Genomic DNA, 19,642 nt, shown 5'->3' with positions numbered 1-19,642 from the left:
TACTAAATAAAGACAAAACAACCTGCCTTCCTACCATTCAGCATTTATATACCTGACATAAGGTTCTAAGTATGACCACACTACAGTACATTGCAACAAGCAAAACAGATTAATTTAACCCTTAGCACACCACAGTGTCCACTTTAAATTGACATCTGTCTCTACATAAAAAAACTGGACAGTTAAAAACAATTTTTCAAAAGCAGGGATTCCCTTAATGAATATGGGTGGGTGGGTGCGTGTGTGCATTTTGTTGAAGCTCTAAAAATGGCAGCCAGAAAATGTAGGGAATAGAGGCCTGGATAAGGCCCTCACCTTATTGTTTTTGACATTATCAGAATATGACATTTCATACATATATGCCTATATTTCTATATTTCTATGAAATAAACATAAATGTCATTTATGTTTGCATACATCAGTAAGCACAACATCACAGAATAGTTATTTACCAGTGTTAGTATAAAATTCAACAATTCACGTTGTTCAAATTTTTGGGGGGGCTAAAGAATAACAGTTTTTGAGCCTTTTAGAAATATGCATTTTGCTTTATCCTGGAAACATTTCTGTTGCCAGGCCATCATGACCATGCTTAAAAGTTATGGCAACTATAATTTAGTATTTAAGTGGGCTTGCTTGTTTGTTAAACATAATGGTTTCTAAATCATTAAAAGCTGTAATTAGAGATAATCAAGCCAATTCTTCAATTAACACCGCAAGCATCATGATATTTTCAAGTTCATAGCTTCTAGTGATTTTTAATTATGCTTTGATTAGATGACATGGAAAAAAATATATTCGTATTTTCAGAAATGATATATTTCCTTTCAGCTATGTACTGTTTATATTTCTTTATAAATATATGCAGACGATACACAACTGTACCTCTCGGCCCCAGACCTTAACTCCCTCCTCACACGGGTTCCCGACTGCCTGTCCGCTATTTCCTCTTTCATGTCCTCTCGCTTCTTAAAACTTAATATGAATAAAACTGAATGAATAGTCTTTCCACCATCCCTGTCCACCCCTTTGCCTGATATTACAATACATTTTAACAACACGTCTATAACATCAGTTCCCAAAGCACAGTGCTTGGGGGTAATATTTGATTCTTCTATTTCATTTACTCCTCACATTAACTCCCTAACCAGCTCCTGCCATTTCCAACTGAAAAACATAGCACGTATCCGACCTTTTCTCTCCCATGACACAACCAAAATGTTAGTACATGCTCTTATTATATCTCGTTTGGACTATTGCAATTGCTTGGTGGACTTCCAACTAACCGACTAGCACCGCTCAATTCTGTACTGAACTCTGCTGCTCGACTCATTCATCTCTCCTCTCGCTCTTCCTCTGCTGACCCTCTCTGTCAAGCTCTTCACTAGCTACCAATTAATGAGAGGATTCAGTTCAAACTCTTAACTCAAACTCCTAACCTACAAAGCTCTCTACAATCTCTCTCTCCTGTACATCTCCTCACTAGTCTCCAGATACCAACCCAACCGCAATCTCAGATCTGCACACGAGCTTCTTCTATCCTCTTCTACAATTGCCTCCTCACATTCACGTGTACAAGACTTCTCACGTGCCTCACCCCTCCTCTAGAATGCCCTTCCACAACACATCCGCCACTCTCTCACGTTTGAAATCTTTAAACGCTCCCTCAAAACCCACCTTTTCCGACAAGCATATTCTTTAGCTTAGGCCATGCACCCACTAAATAACCTAATTACGCACTGCCTGTACATATACTGTATACTTCTCCACCTCTTGTTTCCACCCCATTCCGTTACATTGTAAGCTCGCAAGGGCAGGGCTCTCACCCTTTTGTGTCATGGAATGTTATTAATTTAATTGCTTGCACACTGTTAGACATTTATACATTTTAGTCATCATGTTAAATCAAATTGTAATCAGCAGTGCTGTATTGTGTATCAGTTTTAATATTTGATGTATATCATTGTCTGTATCATTATGTATCCCTTGTTTGTTTTCTTACATTGTACAGCGCCACGGAATATGTTGGCGCTTTATAAATAAATAATAATAATAATAAAATGGTCACAATGTCTGGTATCTGTTAAATAAAGCCATGCATACAGCTATGATATGTAGTCAGAGGTGTTTTATATCAAAACATTATATTAAAGCTCCTTTATTAAAAAAAAAAATGTATATATTTGTACACATGCATTAAAATGTACATTTTCCCCCAGAGTAAAATGCACTATAAATTACTTTTCTACTATTTTAAAAACACTCACTGGAAAGGAACTACACAAGGGTGCCAGCCAGCCTCCCTATGGGTTTGCACATTATTTTGGCAGGAAGGCTGCCATTCAGTACCATGTATAATCGAGTATAAGCCCCTTGATTGACTCAAGTATAAGCATGTGGGCAGCAACTACCACTGACAGGTGTATAAGCTAAGACCCCACTTTTGGACCATTTTTTGGTTTATACTTGAGTATATATGATAAGTGCTTTTGAAAGCAAAGAAAAGCAAAGAAAACCCTGAGGATCTTCTAGTAGCAGATGTACTAGTCCAAAACCTGTCAGACCTGTCAGTGTATTACTATCTACTGTAAGTGACAGCAAAATTGGAAAAATTAATTTATAGTGCTATTTACATTTTATACATATAACAACAACAAATAACATTTGTAAAGCGCTTTTCTCCCGTGGGACTCAAAGCTCATAAGCATGGCTCCGACCATCGTGGTACAGAGGAAGAATTTTATAAGTCTGGAAATGCCAGGCTAAACAGGTGGCTTTTCAGTCTGGATTTGAATAGCTCCAGGGATGGTGCTGTCTTTACTGGGTGTGGCAGGGAGTTCCAAAGAGTAGGGGCAGCATGACAGAAGGCTCTATCTCCAGATTTTTTGAGGTGCACTCTGGGAGTGACCAAGTTTATAGAACTTGCTGATCTGAGGTTGTGAGAGGTGTGGTGCAGCTTCAGCAAGTCCTTCATGTATCCAGGGCCCAGATTGTGCATGGATTTAAATGTCAGTAGTCCAATCTTGAAGAGTATTCTCCATTCTACTGGTAGCCAGTGCAGTGAGCAAATGTACATTTTATACATATGCATTCACGTGTATTTTTCATTTTACAGTTTTTGTGATAGTGGTCCTTTAAGAACAGCTTATACACATTATATCACACAAATACCTGTAAGTTGAACTTCAGGCAATTAAATAAAAATCCTGCAGAATGATAGAACTAAACTCACCTTTTCCGTGGCAGTCCTAGTGCTGAGAGATCCCTTGATGTTTTAATCTGATATGCCTTCCCTGTGAAAGTGATCACTAGTAAGATTTAAAATATTCAGCATTGTATAACATTTTTTTTTTTAATTTTTATTCATTTATTTTTACAATTCACATTTTTAACATTAGCTGCAGCAGGCACTGTAGCATAGCAAAGAAAGAGACAGCACACTACTGGCTGCAAAAACGTTGCTGTGTATTGCGGAACAGAAGCACTACATGTTACGGACCGTAGTCCTTCATCGGGTGCATAACAGTGACTGAATACAAAACTCACACATATATAGCCAAACAGTAATGGTGGACCCCACCCAAACTTCCTGTTTGACCCGCCCAACATACAATTAACCCTAAGGGCTTGATTCACAGAAGCGTGCTAACTATCAGCACGCCAGTGAAAAGCTTCTTATTACGTGCAAACTGCCTCTTCGCGTGCTAATGGGCATGTAAGAGTTTGCGCACGTAAAGTTTAGTGCGCACTACTTTGCGTGCAAAATCTGCCGCTTTGCGTACTAAGTAGCGTGATAAGCATACTTTGCATGTAAAGCAGACGATTTTGCACGCGAAGTAGTGCGCGTAAAACTTTAATCCCTAAGTGTCTAATGTCACAGATAGTGCATAAATTGCATATAATCGATTTCATAATGGTCGTTGGGCACTCACTCCCTTTGGGCTACTAACTAAGTCCACTGACTGAACGTGATTCAGAGGATTTCCAAAGTGGACTACCTCCTAAAAATACCTGTAGGAATAAACATGTGATTAAAATATTATGCAGTAACCCGCTCACTGCAGCAGTACAAAACTATGAAACAATATATAATGTATCATAAAAAACATTTAAAAGGCAACCTTTCATTCATGCCCCTAAGGCATACAACATCCATAGAATGTATCCATCTAGCTTATCTTTGCTTTACAAATTTCTCATAACTGCCTCCACTTCTAGGGGGACTGACCGCCTCCAGTACACACCACTTCAATTGTGCTGCATTGTGTCCTTCTTCCTTGAAGTGTCTAGCTACTGATGTATTGTAATTTTTCTCACCTATGGCATATTTAGAAATTGTGAGTACACTGTAGAGGAAAATTATCCGGCACCCGGCAATTGAGGTGGGAGGTATTCCCTGCATGCCTGCCAAACTACTATCGTTACTCACACTTCTTTCTGCCACACTTTAATGTGGGTCTGAGTCATCAGCGTCAGGGTATGCATCCGGTTAAAGAAGCGGAAAACATACTTGGTACATTGAGGAAGACCAGGCACCATGCCTTTAATCGCTTTATTTGGTCACTCAGACCTGTTCCTGTATACAGGATTAAGCACATAAACAAGCGCTGTAGTGGCACGAAATGGCTGTTGTGCCACCCCGTCCACCCCTGGTCACTGGTCTTCTATACACTTCATCGCGGTCTACTGATGCAGGTTTGACGTATCTCCTATAGACTGTATGGCAATCTGCTTGTCTTTTATGGAACAGGTCTGAGTGACCAAATAAAGTGATTAAAGCGATGGTGCCTGGTCTTCCTCAATGTACCAATATTTAGAAATTGCCCTTTTGTACTGCTGCAGTGAGCGGGTTACTGCAAATTTTAATCACATGTTTATTCCTACAGGTTGTTTTTAGGAGGTAGTCCACATTGGAAATTCTCTGAATCATGGTCAGTCTATGGACTTTATTAGTTGGTAACCCAAAGGGAGTGCCAAACGACCGTTCTGAAATCGATTATATAAGTTTTATGCACTATGTATGACATTGGACACTTAGGCCCATATGTAATTAACTTTTTCACCTGAGTTATCTCCTAGGAGATAATTTTCACCTTCTCTAAAAAATATCTTTTCAGCAGTTTACATTTAAAAAAGTACTCAAAAGTAGGTGAAAAAGTTTTATCAAATTTATTTTGAGTATTTTCTTGCTTGCTGTTGGTTTGAAAGGCATTTTTTTGCAAGGTGTGAAAATCTCCCCTGGAGAAAACTCAGGTGAAAAAGTTAATTGCATATGGACCTTAGGGTTAATTGTATGTTAGGCGGGTCAAACAGGAAGTTTGGGTGGGGTCTACCATTACTGTTTGGCTATATATGTGTGAGTTTTGTATTCAGTCGCTGTTATGCACCTGATGAAGGACTACAGTCCGTAACATGTAGTGCTACTGTTCCGCAAAACACAGCAACGTTTTTGCAGCCAGTAGTGTGCCGTCTCTTTCTTTGCAAGGTTTGACCCAAGACCGTGTGAGCAATCCAGTCGAGACAAAGCACCAGCCAACTTCATAGGTTTCATACACCTGGATTGCTTGGTCCTTGGCACCACACATACAATCGAGGCACTGTAGCATAGGCCTGGAGAAGGTGGCAGGTAGTGGACTAAACTTTTTAAGTTGCATCTCTGTGTATGCATACATTATTTCTCACTAATTACCACTTTATCAGTTCCTTGTAATGATCCGCTCAGCTGGCTGCACAGGCAGACAGCTGTTTGACCATTCCTTATGTCTGAGGGATGCAGGTCTCTGGAAAAGAGACCTGGCTTCATCTTGCAACTTTCAGAGTTGCTTTGCTGAGGGATTTGCATACATGCAAATTGCCCAGCTGTCTCCTTTGAGGGCTGGCAGTATAAAAGCCTTCTTCTCCCACAATCCTTTGCTGGTCATAATGGTTTGTTAACACACTCCTGGAGTGTCAGCCTTCCCTGTTGGATTGTTAAAGTTATCTTAGAGTATTTTGGGGGCTGTATTAGACACCCCTCTAGTTCAGTTAGGTTGTATTATTATTGTATTGCCTGTTCTGTCTGTCTGGGGGTGCTAACCAGAGCAGCGGTTGCTACTGGTAGCTCCTTCTGTTCGTATGTTTGGTTCGCACAAGCCTCTAGCGGTAGCGGCTGTGGATCCTTCTGATCTGTAATTCTTGGAGGGTAAGCTGGAGCAGCGGTTGCTACTGGCTACCTCATCTTGCTGTACCTGGATCGCACTCGCTCTGGCAGAAAGAGCAGTGGATCCTGCTAACTCTGTTTCTATACTTGGATCACACTCGCTCTGGCGGAAAGAGCAGTGGATCCTGATAAGCTCTGTTGCTTTACTTAGATTGCACTTGCTCTGGCAGAAAGAGCAGTAGATCCTGCTAACTCTCTTTCCCGACTTGGTTCACACTTGCTCTGGCGGAAGAGCAGTGGATCTTTCCTATCCTGTCCCTGAACCCGTATCGCACTCGCTCTGGCGGAGAGAGCAGTGGATCTTTCCTGTCCTATCCCTGAACCCGGATCGCACTCGCTCTGGCGGAAGAGTGGTGGATCGTATCTCTCATATTCCTGTTGTCCGTCCGTCTGTCTGTCTTGTCTGATACGAACGCTTGCGATAGGCTCGGTGAGGTAACCGTTTAGCAATCGCTCGCGTTCTCTGTTTCGTGTTTGTGTGTCGGTGGTTAGTTAGGGTGGCATGCTTGTCTCTTTTGCGCTTAACATGCGGAGAACTGTTAACGCGTTCGCTGTTGCGAATGAGTGCGGTGTTCGCGTTTAGTTAGCGTTTGTTATTTTCCTTATCATTCTCATTGTATGATTTACTGTGCCTTTGCTCTGCTCCTGGGTTTACCTCTGCTTAGTCTTGTGTCACCTCTGGCAATCGCCTCTCTCACGATTGCGTTCCTACTCTCTGCTGTTATGTGTGCACCGTCGCGGGTTGGCGACTAGATTGGTGCACACACATACATTCTGTCCCTGTGCTCATTCTCATTCGCAATCGCATCTCTTGCGATTTCATTCTCACTTCATTTCCTCTGTTGTGTGTTCACCGTCGCAGGTTGGCGACAAGATTGGTGGACATACATACATCCCTTTTCTGTGCTTATTCAGTCTTGTGTCGCTATTAGCAATCGCTATCTCTTGCGATTGCTTTCCCACCTGATCTTCATGGTTGTGTGTTCATCGTCGCAGCTTGACGACTAGATTGGTGAACACACATTCACCCTGTCGCTGTGCTCTCTCTCTTCAAGGGCTATCTTGCCCTGCTCGGTTGCAATTCGGACAATTCCCATCTGGCATCTGTGGCAGTACAGAGGCTTGCTCCTCTGCACTCCACAGCTCTACCTGCCGGTGGGAATTACCCTCTACTGGTGCTTTGCACCAAAGCTGGGTTCTCTCCTTTCATACGCTTGTGGAGGATTTACGCCGTGTCAGTGCACACCTTGTGCGCTGATCACGGAGATAATTCCACAATCGTTACATTCCTACTATTAGCCATTCTACTTCCTGAAGAAAAATTGCCATGATTACATAATTTTGTCAGACCATACAGTTTTGTTAGACCTTTTGAAAATTGGGCTCTAAGAGCACTCTGCAACTGGAGATACATTTATTGGTGAACATTTGACAATGGGAATTGATGTTTAAGTACCTGGCCTAAATATAACAGAGCTCTATCCATTCACAAGGTGGTGTAGCTGAGCTTACAAAGTTCTACAAGCAGTGGATTGTGCCGGGGGGGGGGGGGGTGTTACCCAAGAGGTTCAGGTGGTAAAAGGTAGTTTGACACAAACCAGAAAAACTGTTGCTCCAATTGAGATGCTAAATAATATAAGTGAAAAGCTAGCAAGGCAGCACCACTTAGATTAGTGGGACATTGTAGAACCTGATATTGTAGAACCTGATATTTAAGTTTAGCTCTAGACTTGGGCATTAGATTGGAGAGTGCAATATATATGAGTTTTTTGAAAAAGGCTGTGTGATATATACATTTTTTCATAGCATAGGATTAAGTTACTGCAAAACTCTTTTTGTTAGTTTTGTATAAGATAAAGCTTATAACTTCTGTCATGCTATTGCTGGCATCTTTGTTCACATGACAAACATGTATCCTTACTGCATGTCTCTGGAACCCCAATAGCTCACGAACACCGGGGTCCTCAAAATAAAGGGTCTAACTCGTACTTACTCTGCAAAAAAAGGCATTTATTTACAGTGGCCTCTTTACCTTTTGGAGACATATGCTCAGATAAGGAAAAATCTCCTGAACAAGAGACATAGGCAAACAAAAGACTCCTGAAGAGATTATTACTTTTTTAAACATATCCATAACTAAAATAAAATTATTCTGAAAAGGAGATTTTTTAGTTTATTGTAATACTTTTGTACTCCTTTAATTTATTACAGCGTTCCTGAATATTATGATTATGGTGAAGGAAATGAAGAAAACTACAACAGCTATGGTAAGACACATTATTTTTGTTTAATGAGTGATGTTAGTGAATAAATACATCAGGTGCTCCAGAATATTGTATTCCCAGGTAAATAATAAAATAATAGGCAATAAATATTTTGAATTCTTTGGACATAGATTTACAGTAAACCAGATATGCTACATAAGCTACGTGTAAGATCTTATTTGCTGAGCTCCTAAGGTTTAAGAATAAGTGCTTTTATTCATATAAATGAGTGGGCCTGTGTCCGTAGTTTGAAAGGTATGACTTACAGCATGCACATTCAGAAATGTATCTCTGAATCAGAGCCAGGTATAGGTGCCCGCAATACAGGTTAGCCAGGTCTAGTTGCACCCAGTATAGGTAGCCAGCTATAGGGCCCTCCAGTATAGGTAGCCAGGCATAGGTGCCACAGTATAGGTAGCCAGTATGATTTCCCCCAGTATAGGTTAGCCAGGTAGGTGGCGGTGCCTCCAGTATAGGTAGCCAGTATCATTGCCCCAGCATAGGTTTGATAGGCAGGTGCCTCCAGTATAGATTAGATAGGTAAATGCCCCCAGTATAGGTTAGCTAGGTGAGTGTCTTTAATATAGGTTAGCCAGTATAGTTGCCCCCAGTATAGGTTAGATAGGTAGGCGTCCCCAGTATAGGTAAGCTAGGTAGGTGCCCAGGGTATAGGTTAGATAGGTAGGAACCCCCAGTATAGGTTATATAGGTAGGTGCCCTATTATAGGTTAAATAGGTAGGTACCTGCATTATATATAAGATAGGTAGGCGACCACAGTATAAATTAGATAGGTAGTTGCCTACAGAATAAGTTAGATAGGTAGGAGCCTCCAGTATAGGTTAGATAGGTAGGTGCCCCCAGTATAGGTTAGATAGTTAGGTGCAGGCAGTATAGTTTAGATAGGTAGGTGCCCGCAGTATAGGTTAGATAGGTAGGTGCACCCAGTATAGGTTAGATAAGTAGGTGCCCCCAGTATATGTTAGATAGGTAGGTGCCCCCAGTATAGGTTAGATAGGTAGGTGCCCACAGTATAGGTTATACAGGTAGGTGCCCACAGTGTAAGTGAGATAGGTAGGTGCCCCCAGTATAGACTAAATAGGTAGGTGCCCGCAATATGGTTAGATAGGTAGGCGCCCCTCCGTAATAGAGGGGGGAGTCATCAGCACGGAGGGTGACCTGACTTCTCGCTCCCTTTCTCTCCCTGGGACCGCGCTCCATGCCCCCCCTTCCTCCGCTGCAGAGTTAGCGCAGCGGGAAGCCTTGTATAGAGTAACTCATCTCCCTACTATTCCAATCACCGATCACTTGCCGCTGGTCTCATCTGCATAGCCACTTATACACACTCTACTTCCTGCTAATCAGGAAGAGGAGACCAGCTGCAAGTGATTGTCGATTGTAATGGCATTAAGGTGAGTTGCTCTATACAAGGCTTCCGGCTGTGCTAACTCTGCAGCGGAGGGAGGAACACAGAGGGCGGCCCGGGGAGAGGAAGGGAGGGAGAAGTCGGGCCACCCTACATGCAACTGTGACTCCCCCCTCCATCACGGCATCCCCCCACCCTCAGCGTTCAGGGTGGTCGCACGGTCTGCATGCCCCTAGAAATGGGGCTGCTCTGAATTACAGTAATTTACAATCATCTGTTATTGTAATCCCTACTCCTCATAATAATTACATCACAATCTCTAAAAAGCTGTTATCTTAATTATACTTCTCAAATTCATAATGCTGTACTGCATAATGATTCAAATACTCTGGCACAACCTAAGCACCTAGTCACAGCTATGTATGCAGAGGACTTACCAGTAAGTCAAAAGCTCAAAATTAGACCTATACAGACAGTACTCCATAATTTTGCTGTATTTTATGTCCCAGATTTTGAGGGCAAAGCTCCCTACCTGAACTGGTAGAGAAGTTCAGATTCTGTGTCGCACCGATCACATACTGAAAAGCATTCAGTTCTATTTTTGATACTTTGCTTATTGTGATTGCATTGCTGAGTTTCATCAGATGTAGTATGGATTTTTTACAGTTTTGTGCCAAATGCAATTCCAAATCTCAACTGCAACTGTTGACATGTTTGAGTAATTCAAATTCGGAATTTTGGTTTTAAATTCTTCCAATCTGAACCTGAATATTTACAGATGTGCACCGTGGCAGGGGGTGTTAACTCACCCTTAACGTCACCTCTGTCTGCTGCACTCCACCTCATGTTCCACCTCTCCAATACCTCCTCCTTCACAGCTGGAAGAAAGAAGTATTGGAGAGATGGAACATAAGGTTGAGCACAGCAGCCAGAGGCAGCAACAAGGTTGCGTCAAAAACCCCTGCCATGGTGCACATAGGTAAACATTCAGGTTCAGATCAGAAGAATTTGGAACAACGTTTCGGATTTGAATAATTTGAACATGTCAACGCTACCAGCAATATGCACTGACAGGGGGTCAAGCTCCTGGCAATGTGAGCTAATATTCCTAGCTCTTTATTTCTGAGTCAATAATTCACGTGAGATGTGGGGAGGCAATGTTTCACGGCAAAATTAGGGCAGAAGAATCTGAATTTTACCATTTGCTTCATTTAGGCAAGAAATCAAATGCTCAACTCAAAATGGTGCTTTTTGTATCATTTTTATTTTTTTACTACTTTGAATTTATAAATGACATAGCCTGCCCCAGTCTTCGACCCATCCCCCCCCTCCCCAAATAAAAAGGGTTCTACCCTCCTGTCCCTCTTGCTGACTGGAAATGCTAGCATGGCAGAATGGCTTCTTCAACTGCTCATCCATCAAGGCAGCAATGCGCCCCCTGATTGGGGGCTTTGTGGGAGAGGGGAATGATTACTGCCCTTTCTCCTGCAAAGTCTTATCCATGTCATTGAGTGTGAGGGCTGATGTGGTCCTGAATAGAGGAGTACTACACTTACCAGCTCAGCCGTTATGGAATATCAGCATTCACGGTGGAGAGAGAATTAAAAGGGATATGAACTCAGAACTTCCTTTCTGCTCTAAAAGATAATCAACAGCATAATAACCTTTAAAGAAAAAACATTTCTTTGTTACAGCTGATACAAATTCTGCAATATTTCTGCAGTGTGTCTACTTCCTGTTTTCATTGAAGCAGACATATTGTTAACATCCTGCATTTACAAATGAGCTCTCTGCTATGGCAGTCAGCTGACACAGCTAAGGGATCAAATTACAACTTGTGCTTAGCTACAAATGAGGGGGGATTAGACTGGATACATTCTCTAAATAAACACAGAGTGCACTTCTGTATGTTTTTCTTGTGTCCTGTGCAAGAGTCCACTTAAAATAGATGTGGAGAGTTACGTAATGTTTATTTTGTTGAATTAATTAAAATTAAATTAAATACTGAGGTGACAACTGATGTGTGGTGCTGAAGACTATTCCACTCTCTGCTTCTTGATCAAAAATCACTCACATCTTGCTCAAAAATTACCGAGAAAGACATGTGTCTGTACAGTGGCAAGCATACAAATGCCTGTGCTGTGTTCCTTTTCTTCTTTCTCTGCCTAAAGAAGTTAATATTCAGCTATGCAACTGACAGTATAACTCCAGTCGGACTGAAGTGTCCCTAACTGATAAGGAAGTACAGTTATAAAACACTTTCCTGACAGAGAACTGGGGTTCTGAGAGCAGGAGATAGATACAAAGATCAATAGTTCATATATTTTAGCTCTCAGAGACACGGGACAGACGGTGTCATTGAACTGAGAAAAAAAAACAATAAATCTACTTACGTTTTTAAACACAGCACAAAACTGTGGAATATCTAAAAGTCATTTTTAGGAGTAGGAGGATAGATACAATTGTTTATCTTTTCGGTTTATTTTCACTGATGTTTCACTTTAAGATCCCTTACCCTTAAAGTGTTTAATGTGTTTTATAACTCTAATTTGGCACATGACATTGGGTACAATATATATTTTCAGTAAGTAGACATAGGATATGGAAATTTTCAGTAAGTAGACTAAGGATATGGAAATTTTCAGTAAGTAGACATAGGGTATGGAAAAGTGAGTCTATTGTAAGGCGTGTAATGAAGTAAAATAAAAGTTCATAGCACAGTCCTATTCTGTGATCCTTATGATTCATGCAATTGAACATTTTCTGTTACACTGCAAACTTTGGCTCTCAGCCAAGAAAATTAATGTGTTCCTGTGTTCAAAACTCTAAGCAAAATGTGATGCTGATATAATATTTAGATAAAGAATATTAGTCATGTAAACCCCAAGAAACCTTTAGTATTGGTTTATTACTTCCAGTTTATTTTTATAAATAACTGTTGCAGCTATTGAATGCCATTAAGAAAATATGCCACAAATCCTTTACCCAACTTTAAGTGTAACCAGGCCCGGCCCTAGACTTTTTGCCGCCTGAGGCAAAATTCAAAAAAATCGCCGCCCCTCCCCCCCCCAAGCCGTGTGTGTGTGGGGGGCCGCCCGAGCTGGAGGGGATAGCGGGCAGGAAGGGGGTATTGGGCCTAGCGGCGGGGAGGGGGGTCGGACCCCCCCCCTCCCTCGCCTGGGTCCCCCGTCCTCTGCTCCCCTCCAGCTTTAGAAGTGAGGTCGCTGGCTGCAGCTATATTGTAAGAGGCAACGGGCGGGGATCACTCACCTCTTCCTCGTTCCAGCCCGAGCCTGCGCTCCACTGACATCACTTCCTGCGGCGTAGCAGGAAGTGACGTCAGTGGAGCGCAGGCTCGGGCTGGAACGAGGAAGAGGTGAGTCCTCCCCGCCCGTTGCCTCTTACAATATAGCTGCAGCCAGCGACCTCACTTCTAAAGCTGGAGGGGAGCGGAGGACGGGGGACCCAGGCGAGGGAGGGGGGGGTCCGACCCCCCTCCCCGCCGCTAGGCCCAATACCCCCTTCCTGCCCGCTATCCCCTCCAGCTCGGGCGGCCCCCCACACACACAGACGGGCGGCTGCCGCCCCTCCAGAAGTGCCGCCTGAGGCAAAAGTTTCACCCCGCCTCATGGGCGGGCCGGCCCTGAGTGTAACATCATCTTTAATAAACCTCTTTAACTGTTGCTAGATCCCTAGAAATAAAGCAAATCATACAGACCACAGGAGCAATGCATCGATTAATCTTCATATGAGAGTATAATCTTGCAGATGCCAGATTTTTGCAGATGTTTTCCCTTCTCTCCCTTGAAGGATGTCACTTCAAATTAGTATCAAGGTATGACACGAAATTAAGGTGCAACATGGAATATGTAAATGGTGTACTGAAAGAGGAAGAATATTGGTTTGAAATACAAAATTGTGCATTTCACATTATTTGCATCAGTTATTTATTTTTTCTCTATTTTTCCAAAGTATGCCACAGCTGTACAAAGGTCTCATGATGAGCAAAATTGCTGTACTGGCAGGCAAAATCTTCCAATTTTTATAAAAATCACTCTTTAAAACAGAATTTCTTGAAGTCAGTTTGGGATGGGAGAGAGGTTGAAGATTAAAATCTGCCCCCCAAAATAGTGTAACAGGGGGGTTTAAAGTGTAACTGTCGGGCATAACATAAAAAAATCAATTCTTTATTTCTATCTGGTAAACAAGTAATAAGGATACTAACCAGGCAATTCAAAAGTTAAAAATCACTCTTACTTTTCTTCTCCATAAAACATCATTCCCCAGTTTCCCTGGTTCTTATATGGTACATCTGCTGCACAAAGGAAGTTGCAGGGCATGCTGGGTTATCTTTTTTTTTCTTCACTTTCCCCTCAGAAATAGTTAATGTAGCCTGATTGGCTGAAGCATCTTTTCCTCCGGTTTTCCCCTCACACACCTCTGGTTCTCTCTGATTGGCCCATATTTCTCATGCTGAGACAATGCACTTTCTACTGCAGAGCTGAGTAGGAGTGTCTGAAGACTGGGAGGAGGGCAGGCAATGATAAACAGACAGAGTAAGGGAGGAAATGATGCCTGGATTGGCTACAAGATAGATACAGTCAAAATGGAATATCCTAAGAAGGATTTTCTTTTTTTACTACAGAAGAATCACTAAAAGCAAAATGTGGACAGTGCAATACATATGTTATGTAAGTAGAGCAAGTATTTATCTACTTATATATGTGTTTTTTTCTGAGATAGTATCACTGACAGCTCCTCCTTATGGTCATCTTTAGAGCAACCTGAAGGCCCCTTCCTCTTAAAGAACAACTATCAATGTAAGAGTTTTCAGCAGAAGCCCATTAAGAGAGAGGAGGGACTTAATAGTGAAAGATAGATTACATGTTTTGCACTTTATTATCACTATCACCTTCCTGTAACATGTAACAGCATTTCAGAAGACTGGAGCCGGTGTTGAAGAATAGCAGAGACCATCTGTTAGAGAGGGGAAGCTGTTTGAAGATTCTGGCTGACAGCAACTATGCCCAGACAGGAAGGAAGATTGTGATCTGTGGGCCGGCAGATTACAGGCAGATTACATGTGGATCATGTTTCCATTGGCTGAGTCAGATATTGAATACATAAAAGATAACATTAGCAGGGAAGGCAGCCTCTTGTGAATTGTGTTTTCTCAGGAGGCTGCAGTGTGAGAAGAATGCTGTTTACATCAGTGCTTGGATAGGCAGTAAAGAGCTAATTGGATTGGAATAAATATTAGCTTTCTTTACTGCCTATCCAATCACTGCTGTGAATCAGCATTCTTCTCACACTGCTGCCTCCTGAGGAAACACGAGCTATAAGAGGCTGCCTGCTTATGTCTTTTTATTCATTCAATATCTGTTCTTCTAATCACTCAGCCTATAAACACATGATCCACATGGGTTGCGTGTAATCTGCCCACCCACAAATCACAATCTTCTCACCTGTCTAACAGCCTTCCTTTCAGCCAGCTGTGAGGAGGATACTCTGCAGAATCTTCCATGCTGTCACACGTTGTGGTAATAAAAAATAAAAATAAAAATCTCATTTATTTATCACTACAAAGTTCCTTCTCTCTCTAAGGGTTCAAACCCACTAGCAGCCTTTTCTAAGCGCTAGTCATTTGAAAAAGCTCTTACTAATGCAATGCTATGGGGGATTTTTATAAAGTCACATTACTCAAGTGGGATCACACCCAGAGCATTACATTAGCAAGCGCTCAGAAAAAGCTTGTAGTAGGTCCTGAAAGGGCTTCTAATGAAAACTCTTACTTTGATAACTGAGACCCAGAAGTGTCCAGATCCAGGTCACATAGAGTGATATTCACAATATTATATATTTTTTTATTTACATCACAAAAGTAGCCTAGATACCATCTGCTACTGCAATGGATTGGGTTGTAGTTGTTCCAGCCTATTGCCACTTCCCTGGTGGCAACACTTTGTGCCACTCAGCCTCTTTTATATAAATAATCCATAGGTTTGAGCAGGCATACCATCAGAATGGTTGGGTAGTGGGTACTTAAAATGCAGGGCATTTGCCACAGTCAAGTAGATGCCGAGGATATCAGCACACCATTTTTGGATGACGCCACAAAAGTTTCCACAAAAATCTGACAATTGCTGTGGGGGCCTTGCAGGACCCCCCTTTAGCAAGGCCAGTGGCGTAGCTAGGGTGTTTGACACCCGGTGCGGATAATTTACCGGCACCCCCCCCCCCCCCAAAAAAAGCGAAGCGCGCAGCGGCAAAAAAATGGGTGTTGACATCACATGGGTGGGGGTAACTGTAATGTAACTAACAGTAAGGCAGTGGGCTAATACAGGTAGCCAGAATAGTTGCCCCCAGCATAGGTTAGATAGGTAGGTGCCCCCCAGTATAGGTTAGTTAGGTAGGTGCCTCCAATATAGGTAACCAGTATAGTTGCCACCAGTATAGGCTAGCTAGGTAGGTAGGTGCCCCAGTATAGATTACATAGGTAGCTGCCCCCAGTATAGGTTAGATTGGTAGGTGCCTCCATTGTAGGGTGCATTTAGACATGAACTTTCATGTGTCTCGGTGCTCATCCGTCTTCTGAATCTGGCGCTCTTCCATTAGCCCTATAGCACACCGACGTGTGTGTGCCATGTGCCATGCTGGTGGCGTGTATAAGGCTAATGGAAAAGCAGCGGATTCGGGAGACAGACGGGTGCCGTGACACAGGACAGGTAATGGGTAAATGCACACATACATGCACATTTATACACTGGGGGAACAGCGCTGGTGGTTGCGACATGTTTGCCCCGATATCGCTCATCATTACCACTGCACACCTGATCGAGAAAGTCAGCCCTACATCTTACAGCATTTCCCTACAATACATGCGGACAATTTTAGCCCGAAATTGGTTGCCTGATCAATCGGACATGCAATTGGTGGCACCAATTTTCATCTGATTCAAATATTATAATTGAATTTATGAATGGTCGACCAAGTCACCTGATGTATGGCCACCTAAATACCTTTTAAATAGAAAATGATAAGCAGCAACTATGGATTGTGAAAGCAGGATACACAAAGCTGAAGAAGCCAGGACCAGCAATGTAAGGGTTACTAAAAGAAAATGCAGGCTGGAGTGAGCAGAGGGCATGTCACTGAGAGGCTGTATAGTGGAAGGAAGGGGGGCGAGCAGCTTACAGAGTGTGCCTGGCTGACCTCTGTGCACTGTCCCTCCTTCCTGGGCTAGTTTTGCCAAAGCTAAATCATATGGACACTGGGTCTGTAAGGTCAGTAGGGAGATTAGGTGATTTATATACTATACATAAACATTCCCCGCAGTCCCTAGCCGTAAGCCGCAGCATCAGCACACAGGCACAGTCCGACACAGGCTGTTTTCTGACTCCTGTGTGTGCAGAGAGTAGAGCTGGATGGCTGGGACTGGAGACGTCACTTGTCTCTTATAACTTCCACATGTGTCTCCACAGCGCCCATCAGTTTCCTCCTCTGTAGTCCCAGTCCTCCCTGCCCAGCATCTCTCCATACCCTGCTGCTTCTGATAAATCATAGTGCGCGGGCGGGGAGGAGATGCACACAGATGCTGGAGCCTGGCCGGGATCACATGGGGGCGGGCAGCCAGTGAGAGTCGAGTTAGACTCAATCCTCTCTCTCACTGGCTGCCCGCCCCCATGTGATCCCCATGCAGGCTACGAGTGTCTATCTCTACAGTCACGCTCCGTTGCCATGAAAACGTTCGGGGCACTGCCGATGTGGGCACTCTGGTCCCCCATATCACAGGCACTTCTGCTGAGATCAGGGGCACTGGCCTGACTTGTAAGCCCCTAGCAACGCCACTTTCTGCGGCTCTCCTCTCCATTGCAGCACACCCCCTCTAGGGCAGCTGGGGTCACCCCACCTGGTGCGGGTCGCACCCCCCGCACCCCTGTCACGACGCTACTGAGCAAGGCATGTGGTCAACATAGCTTCTCAAAGTGCAAAAGAATATTTACAGCGATAATCCACTGTATCCCACCCCATAAGTGACCTCATTGATGACATCAAGTTTAAATTACCATCATAAACATATGTAAATATTATGTCCAGGGCAGCAATCAATGCATGTAGTAAACTTGCTTCAATATGCAGTGTACACAATGCTACTGTCGCCAGCCTGCCTTAGCATTTTGCAATGTACCCACAGCCCTGCAGATGAGGTGAAAAGGATAATTGTTACACCGAAGATTCAAATGCAGTCCCATCTGAGAACTGTTACCTCTACGGTTAAGGCATTCAGGGAATTCTGTGTGCCATAATGGTGAGGGTGTTCCACCCCCAGTCGCCATTGGCTGATTTCTCTTTCATGCCACCCATTGTGTTCTGTCTCCATACAGATGATAAACACTCCACTTCCGCTTACGTCATGATTAAGGGGGGTGCAGATGCATGTTTCCACATCGTGCCTACGCTTCTGTGCAAGCCAGACAGGGATGCAGACTGGTCATGTTCCTGTTGCTGGGCAACAAGGGTACACACGCCACGGTTGGAGGCTACTCCGATGATCTGTCCATGTCTCTCACTGTCTGTGGACCTATCCCATTTGGGGATAAAAAAAAAGCACATGAATTTCTGTGTCTCACTTACCCTTTGACAGCACTGCTGTGTCTTAAAGTAACAGTATTCCCTCAAAGCCTAAAAGGTAGAGAAGGTGGCAAGATTTTTGCAGGATTCTTATGTCTTACATTTGCCAGTATAGGTAACCCATATTATCCATAGGATTTACAGTTAAGCTAAAGGCTTGCTGAATTTGTGAAATAATTTCATTTTACTGTAAAAGTGTTATGACTATACACAGTTTATAAATGCAGTGATTCATTTACAAATGTAATGGGTGATATTAGTGCATGGCTTATAATAATGCACTGAGCATGTTGTTTGTCATTTCAGTTTATAGATTTAAATGTGTTAAAGAGAAACCATAACCAATAATTGAACTCCATCCCAATCAATAGCGGATAAAATTAAGCACTATTTTTAATACATTATTTTACTGCAGTTCCTCTTTAAGGTGCCCATTAATGGTACAATTTTGTCAAATGCGATCTTTCGATGCAATTTTTACGATCAAATTATATAGAAGATTCACCATTTATGAAGGCAATCGATAGTGAACAATTCTTTGGTCGATTGCTTTTAAGGATAAAATCGATCAGAAAGTTGGAAAACAGGATCACATTTGAAGAAAGAATTGTTCAGTAAATGTGAACTTTCGATAATTGCCTTCAGATTACTTATGGTAATTTAAATCACATTGAAAGATCGCATTTAGTGAAAAATTGTACCGTTAATGGGCACCTTAAGTGTTAGTTGTAATATGGGGCCCTAGCTGAATACAACTGACCTATTATCGTATTTGTGATTATTATTTATCATGTTTCCAGAATGTGTTTTAGATGTATAATATTAAAAGGACCAACAGAAATGCTTGAAATGTCAAAGAGAACAGCCTTCTACATGACAATGGGGCCTACCTCCTGTCCTGACACTCTCAGCAACAGTTACAATTTAGATATCATTTTATATGTATTTAAAAAAACCCTGAATCATTCTCATGCACTTTTCAGTGATAATCATGTGTTAATTATAATTTCACAAAATTTTCCAGAGCGGATTATGAGACGCATCTAGGTTTAGAGGACAAAAGCCAGGGAAAAAATATATACTAAACATGGTGTGTCCAGGAACGTCTTGAAGATGTTCTCACCCAATTATTGTGACCTTCTGTGTCTCTACACAAAGAGAATTCAACTTCCTTGTAAAGTATG

General features: G+C 42.5%; 1 protein-coding gene across 4 annotated transcripts in view; it reads left to right on the top strand.

The window, feature by feature from the left end:
- KHDRBS2 (KH RNA binding domain containing, signal transduction associated 2) overlaps positions 1-19,642 on the top strand; it is a 588,641-nt gene that overhangs the window by 390,263 nt on the left and 178,736 nt on the right. For all 4 annotated transcript variants that reach the window (XR_011031441.1, XR_011031439.1, XR_011031440.1 and 1 more), the window contains one exon: positions 8,411-8,466. Coding sequence is in view for 1 of the 4 variants with exons in the window: in XM_068281437.1 (XP_068137538.1) it covers positions 8,411-8,466 (56 nt within the window). In the remaining 3 variants the exon portion in view is untranslated. The remainder of the gene's footprint in view (positions 1-8,410; positions 8,467-19,642) is intronic.

This window comes from Hyperolius riggenbachi, chromosome 4 (genome assembly GCF_040937935.1).
Source record: "Hyperolius riggenbachi isolate aHypRig1 chromosome 4, aHypRig1.pri, whole genome shotgun sequence".
NCBI classification, from domain to species: Eukaryota; Metazoa; Chordata; class Amphibia; order Anura; family Hyperoliidae; genus Hyperolius; species Hyperolius riggenbachi.
This window is presented reverse-complemented; position numbering and strand designations above follow the sequence as displayed.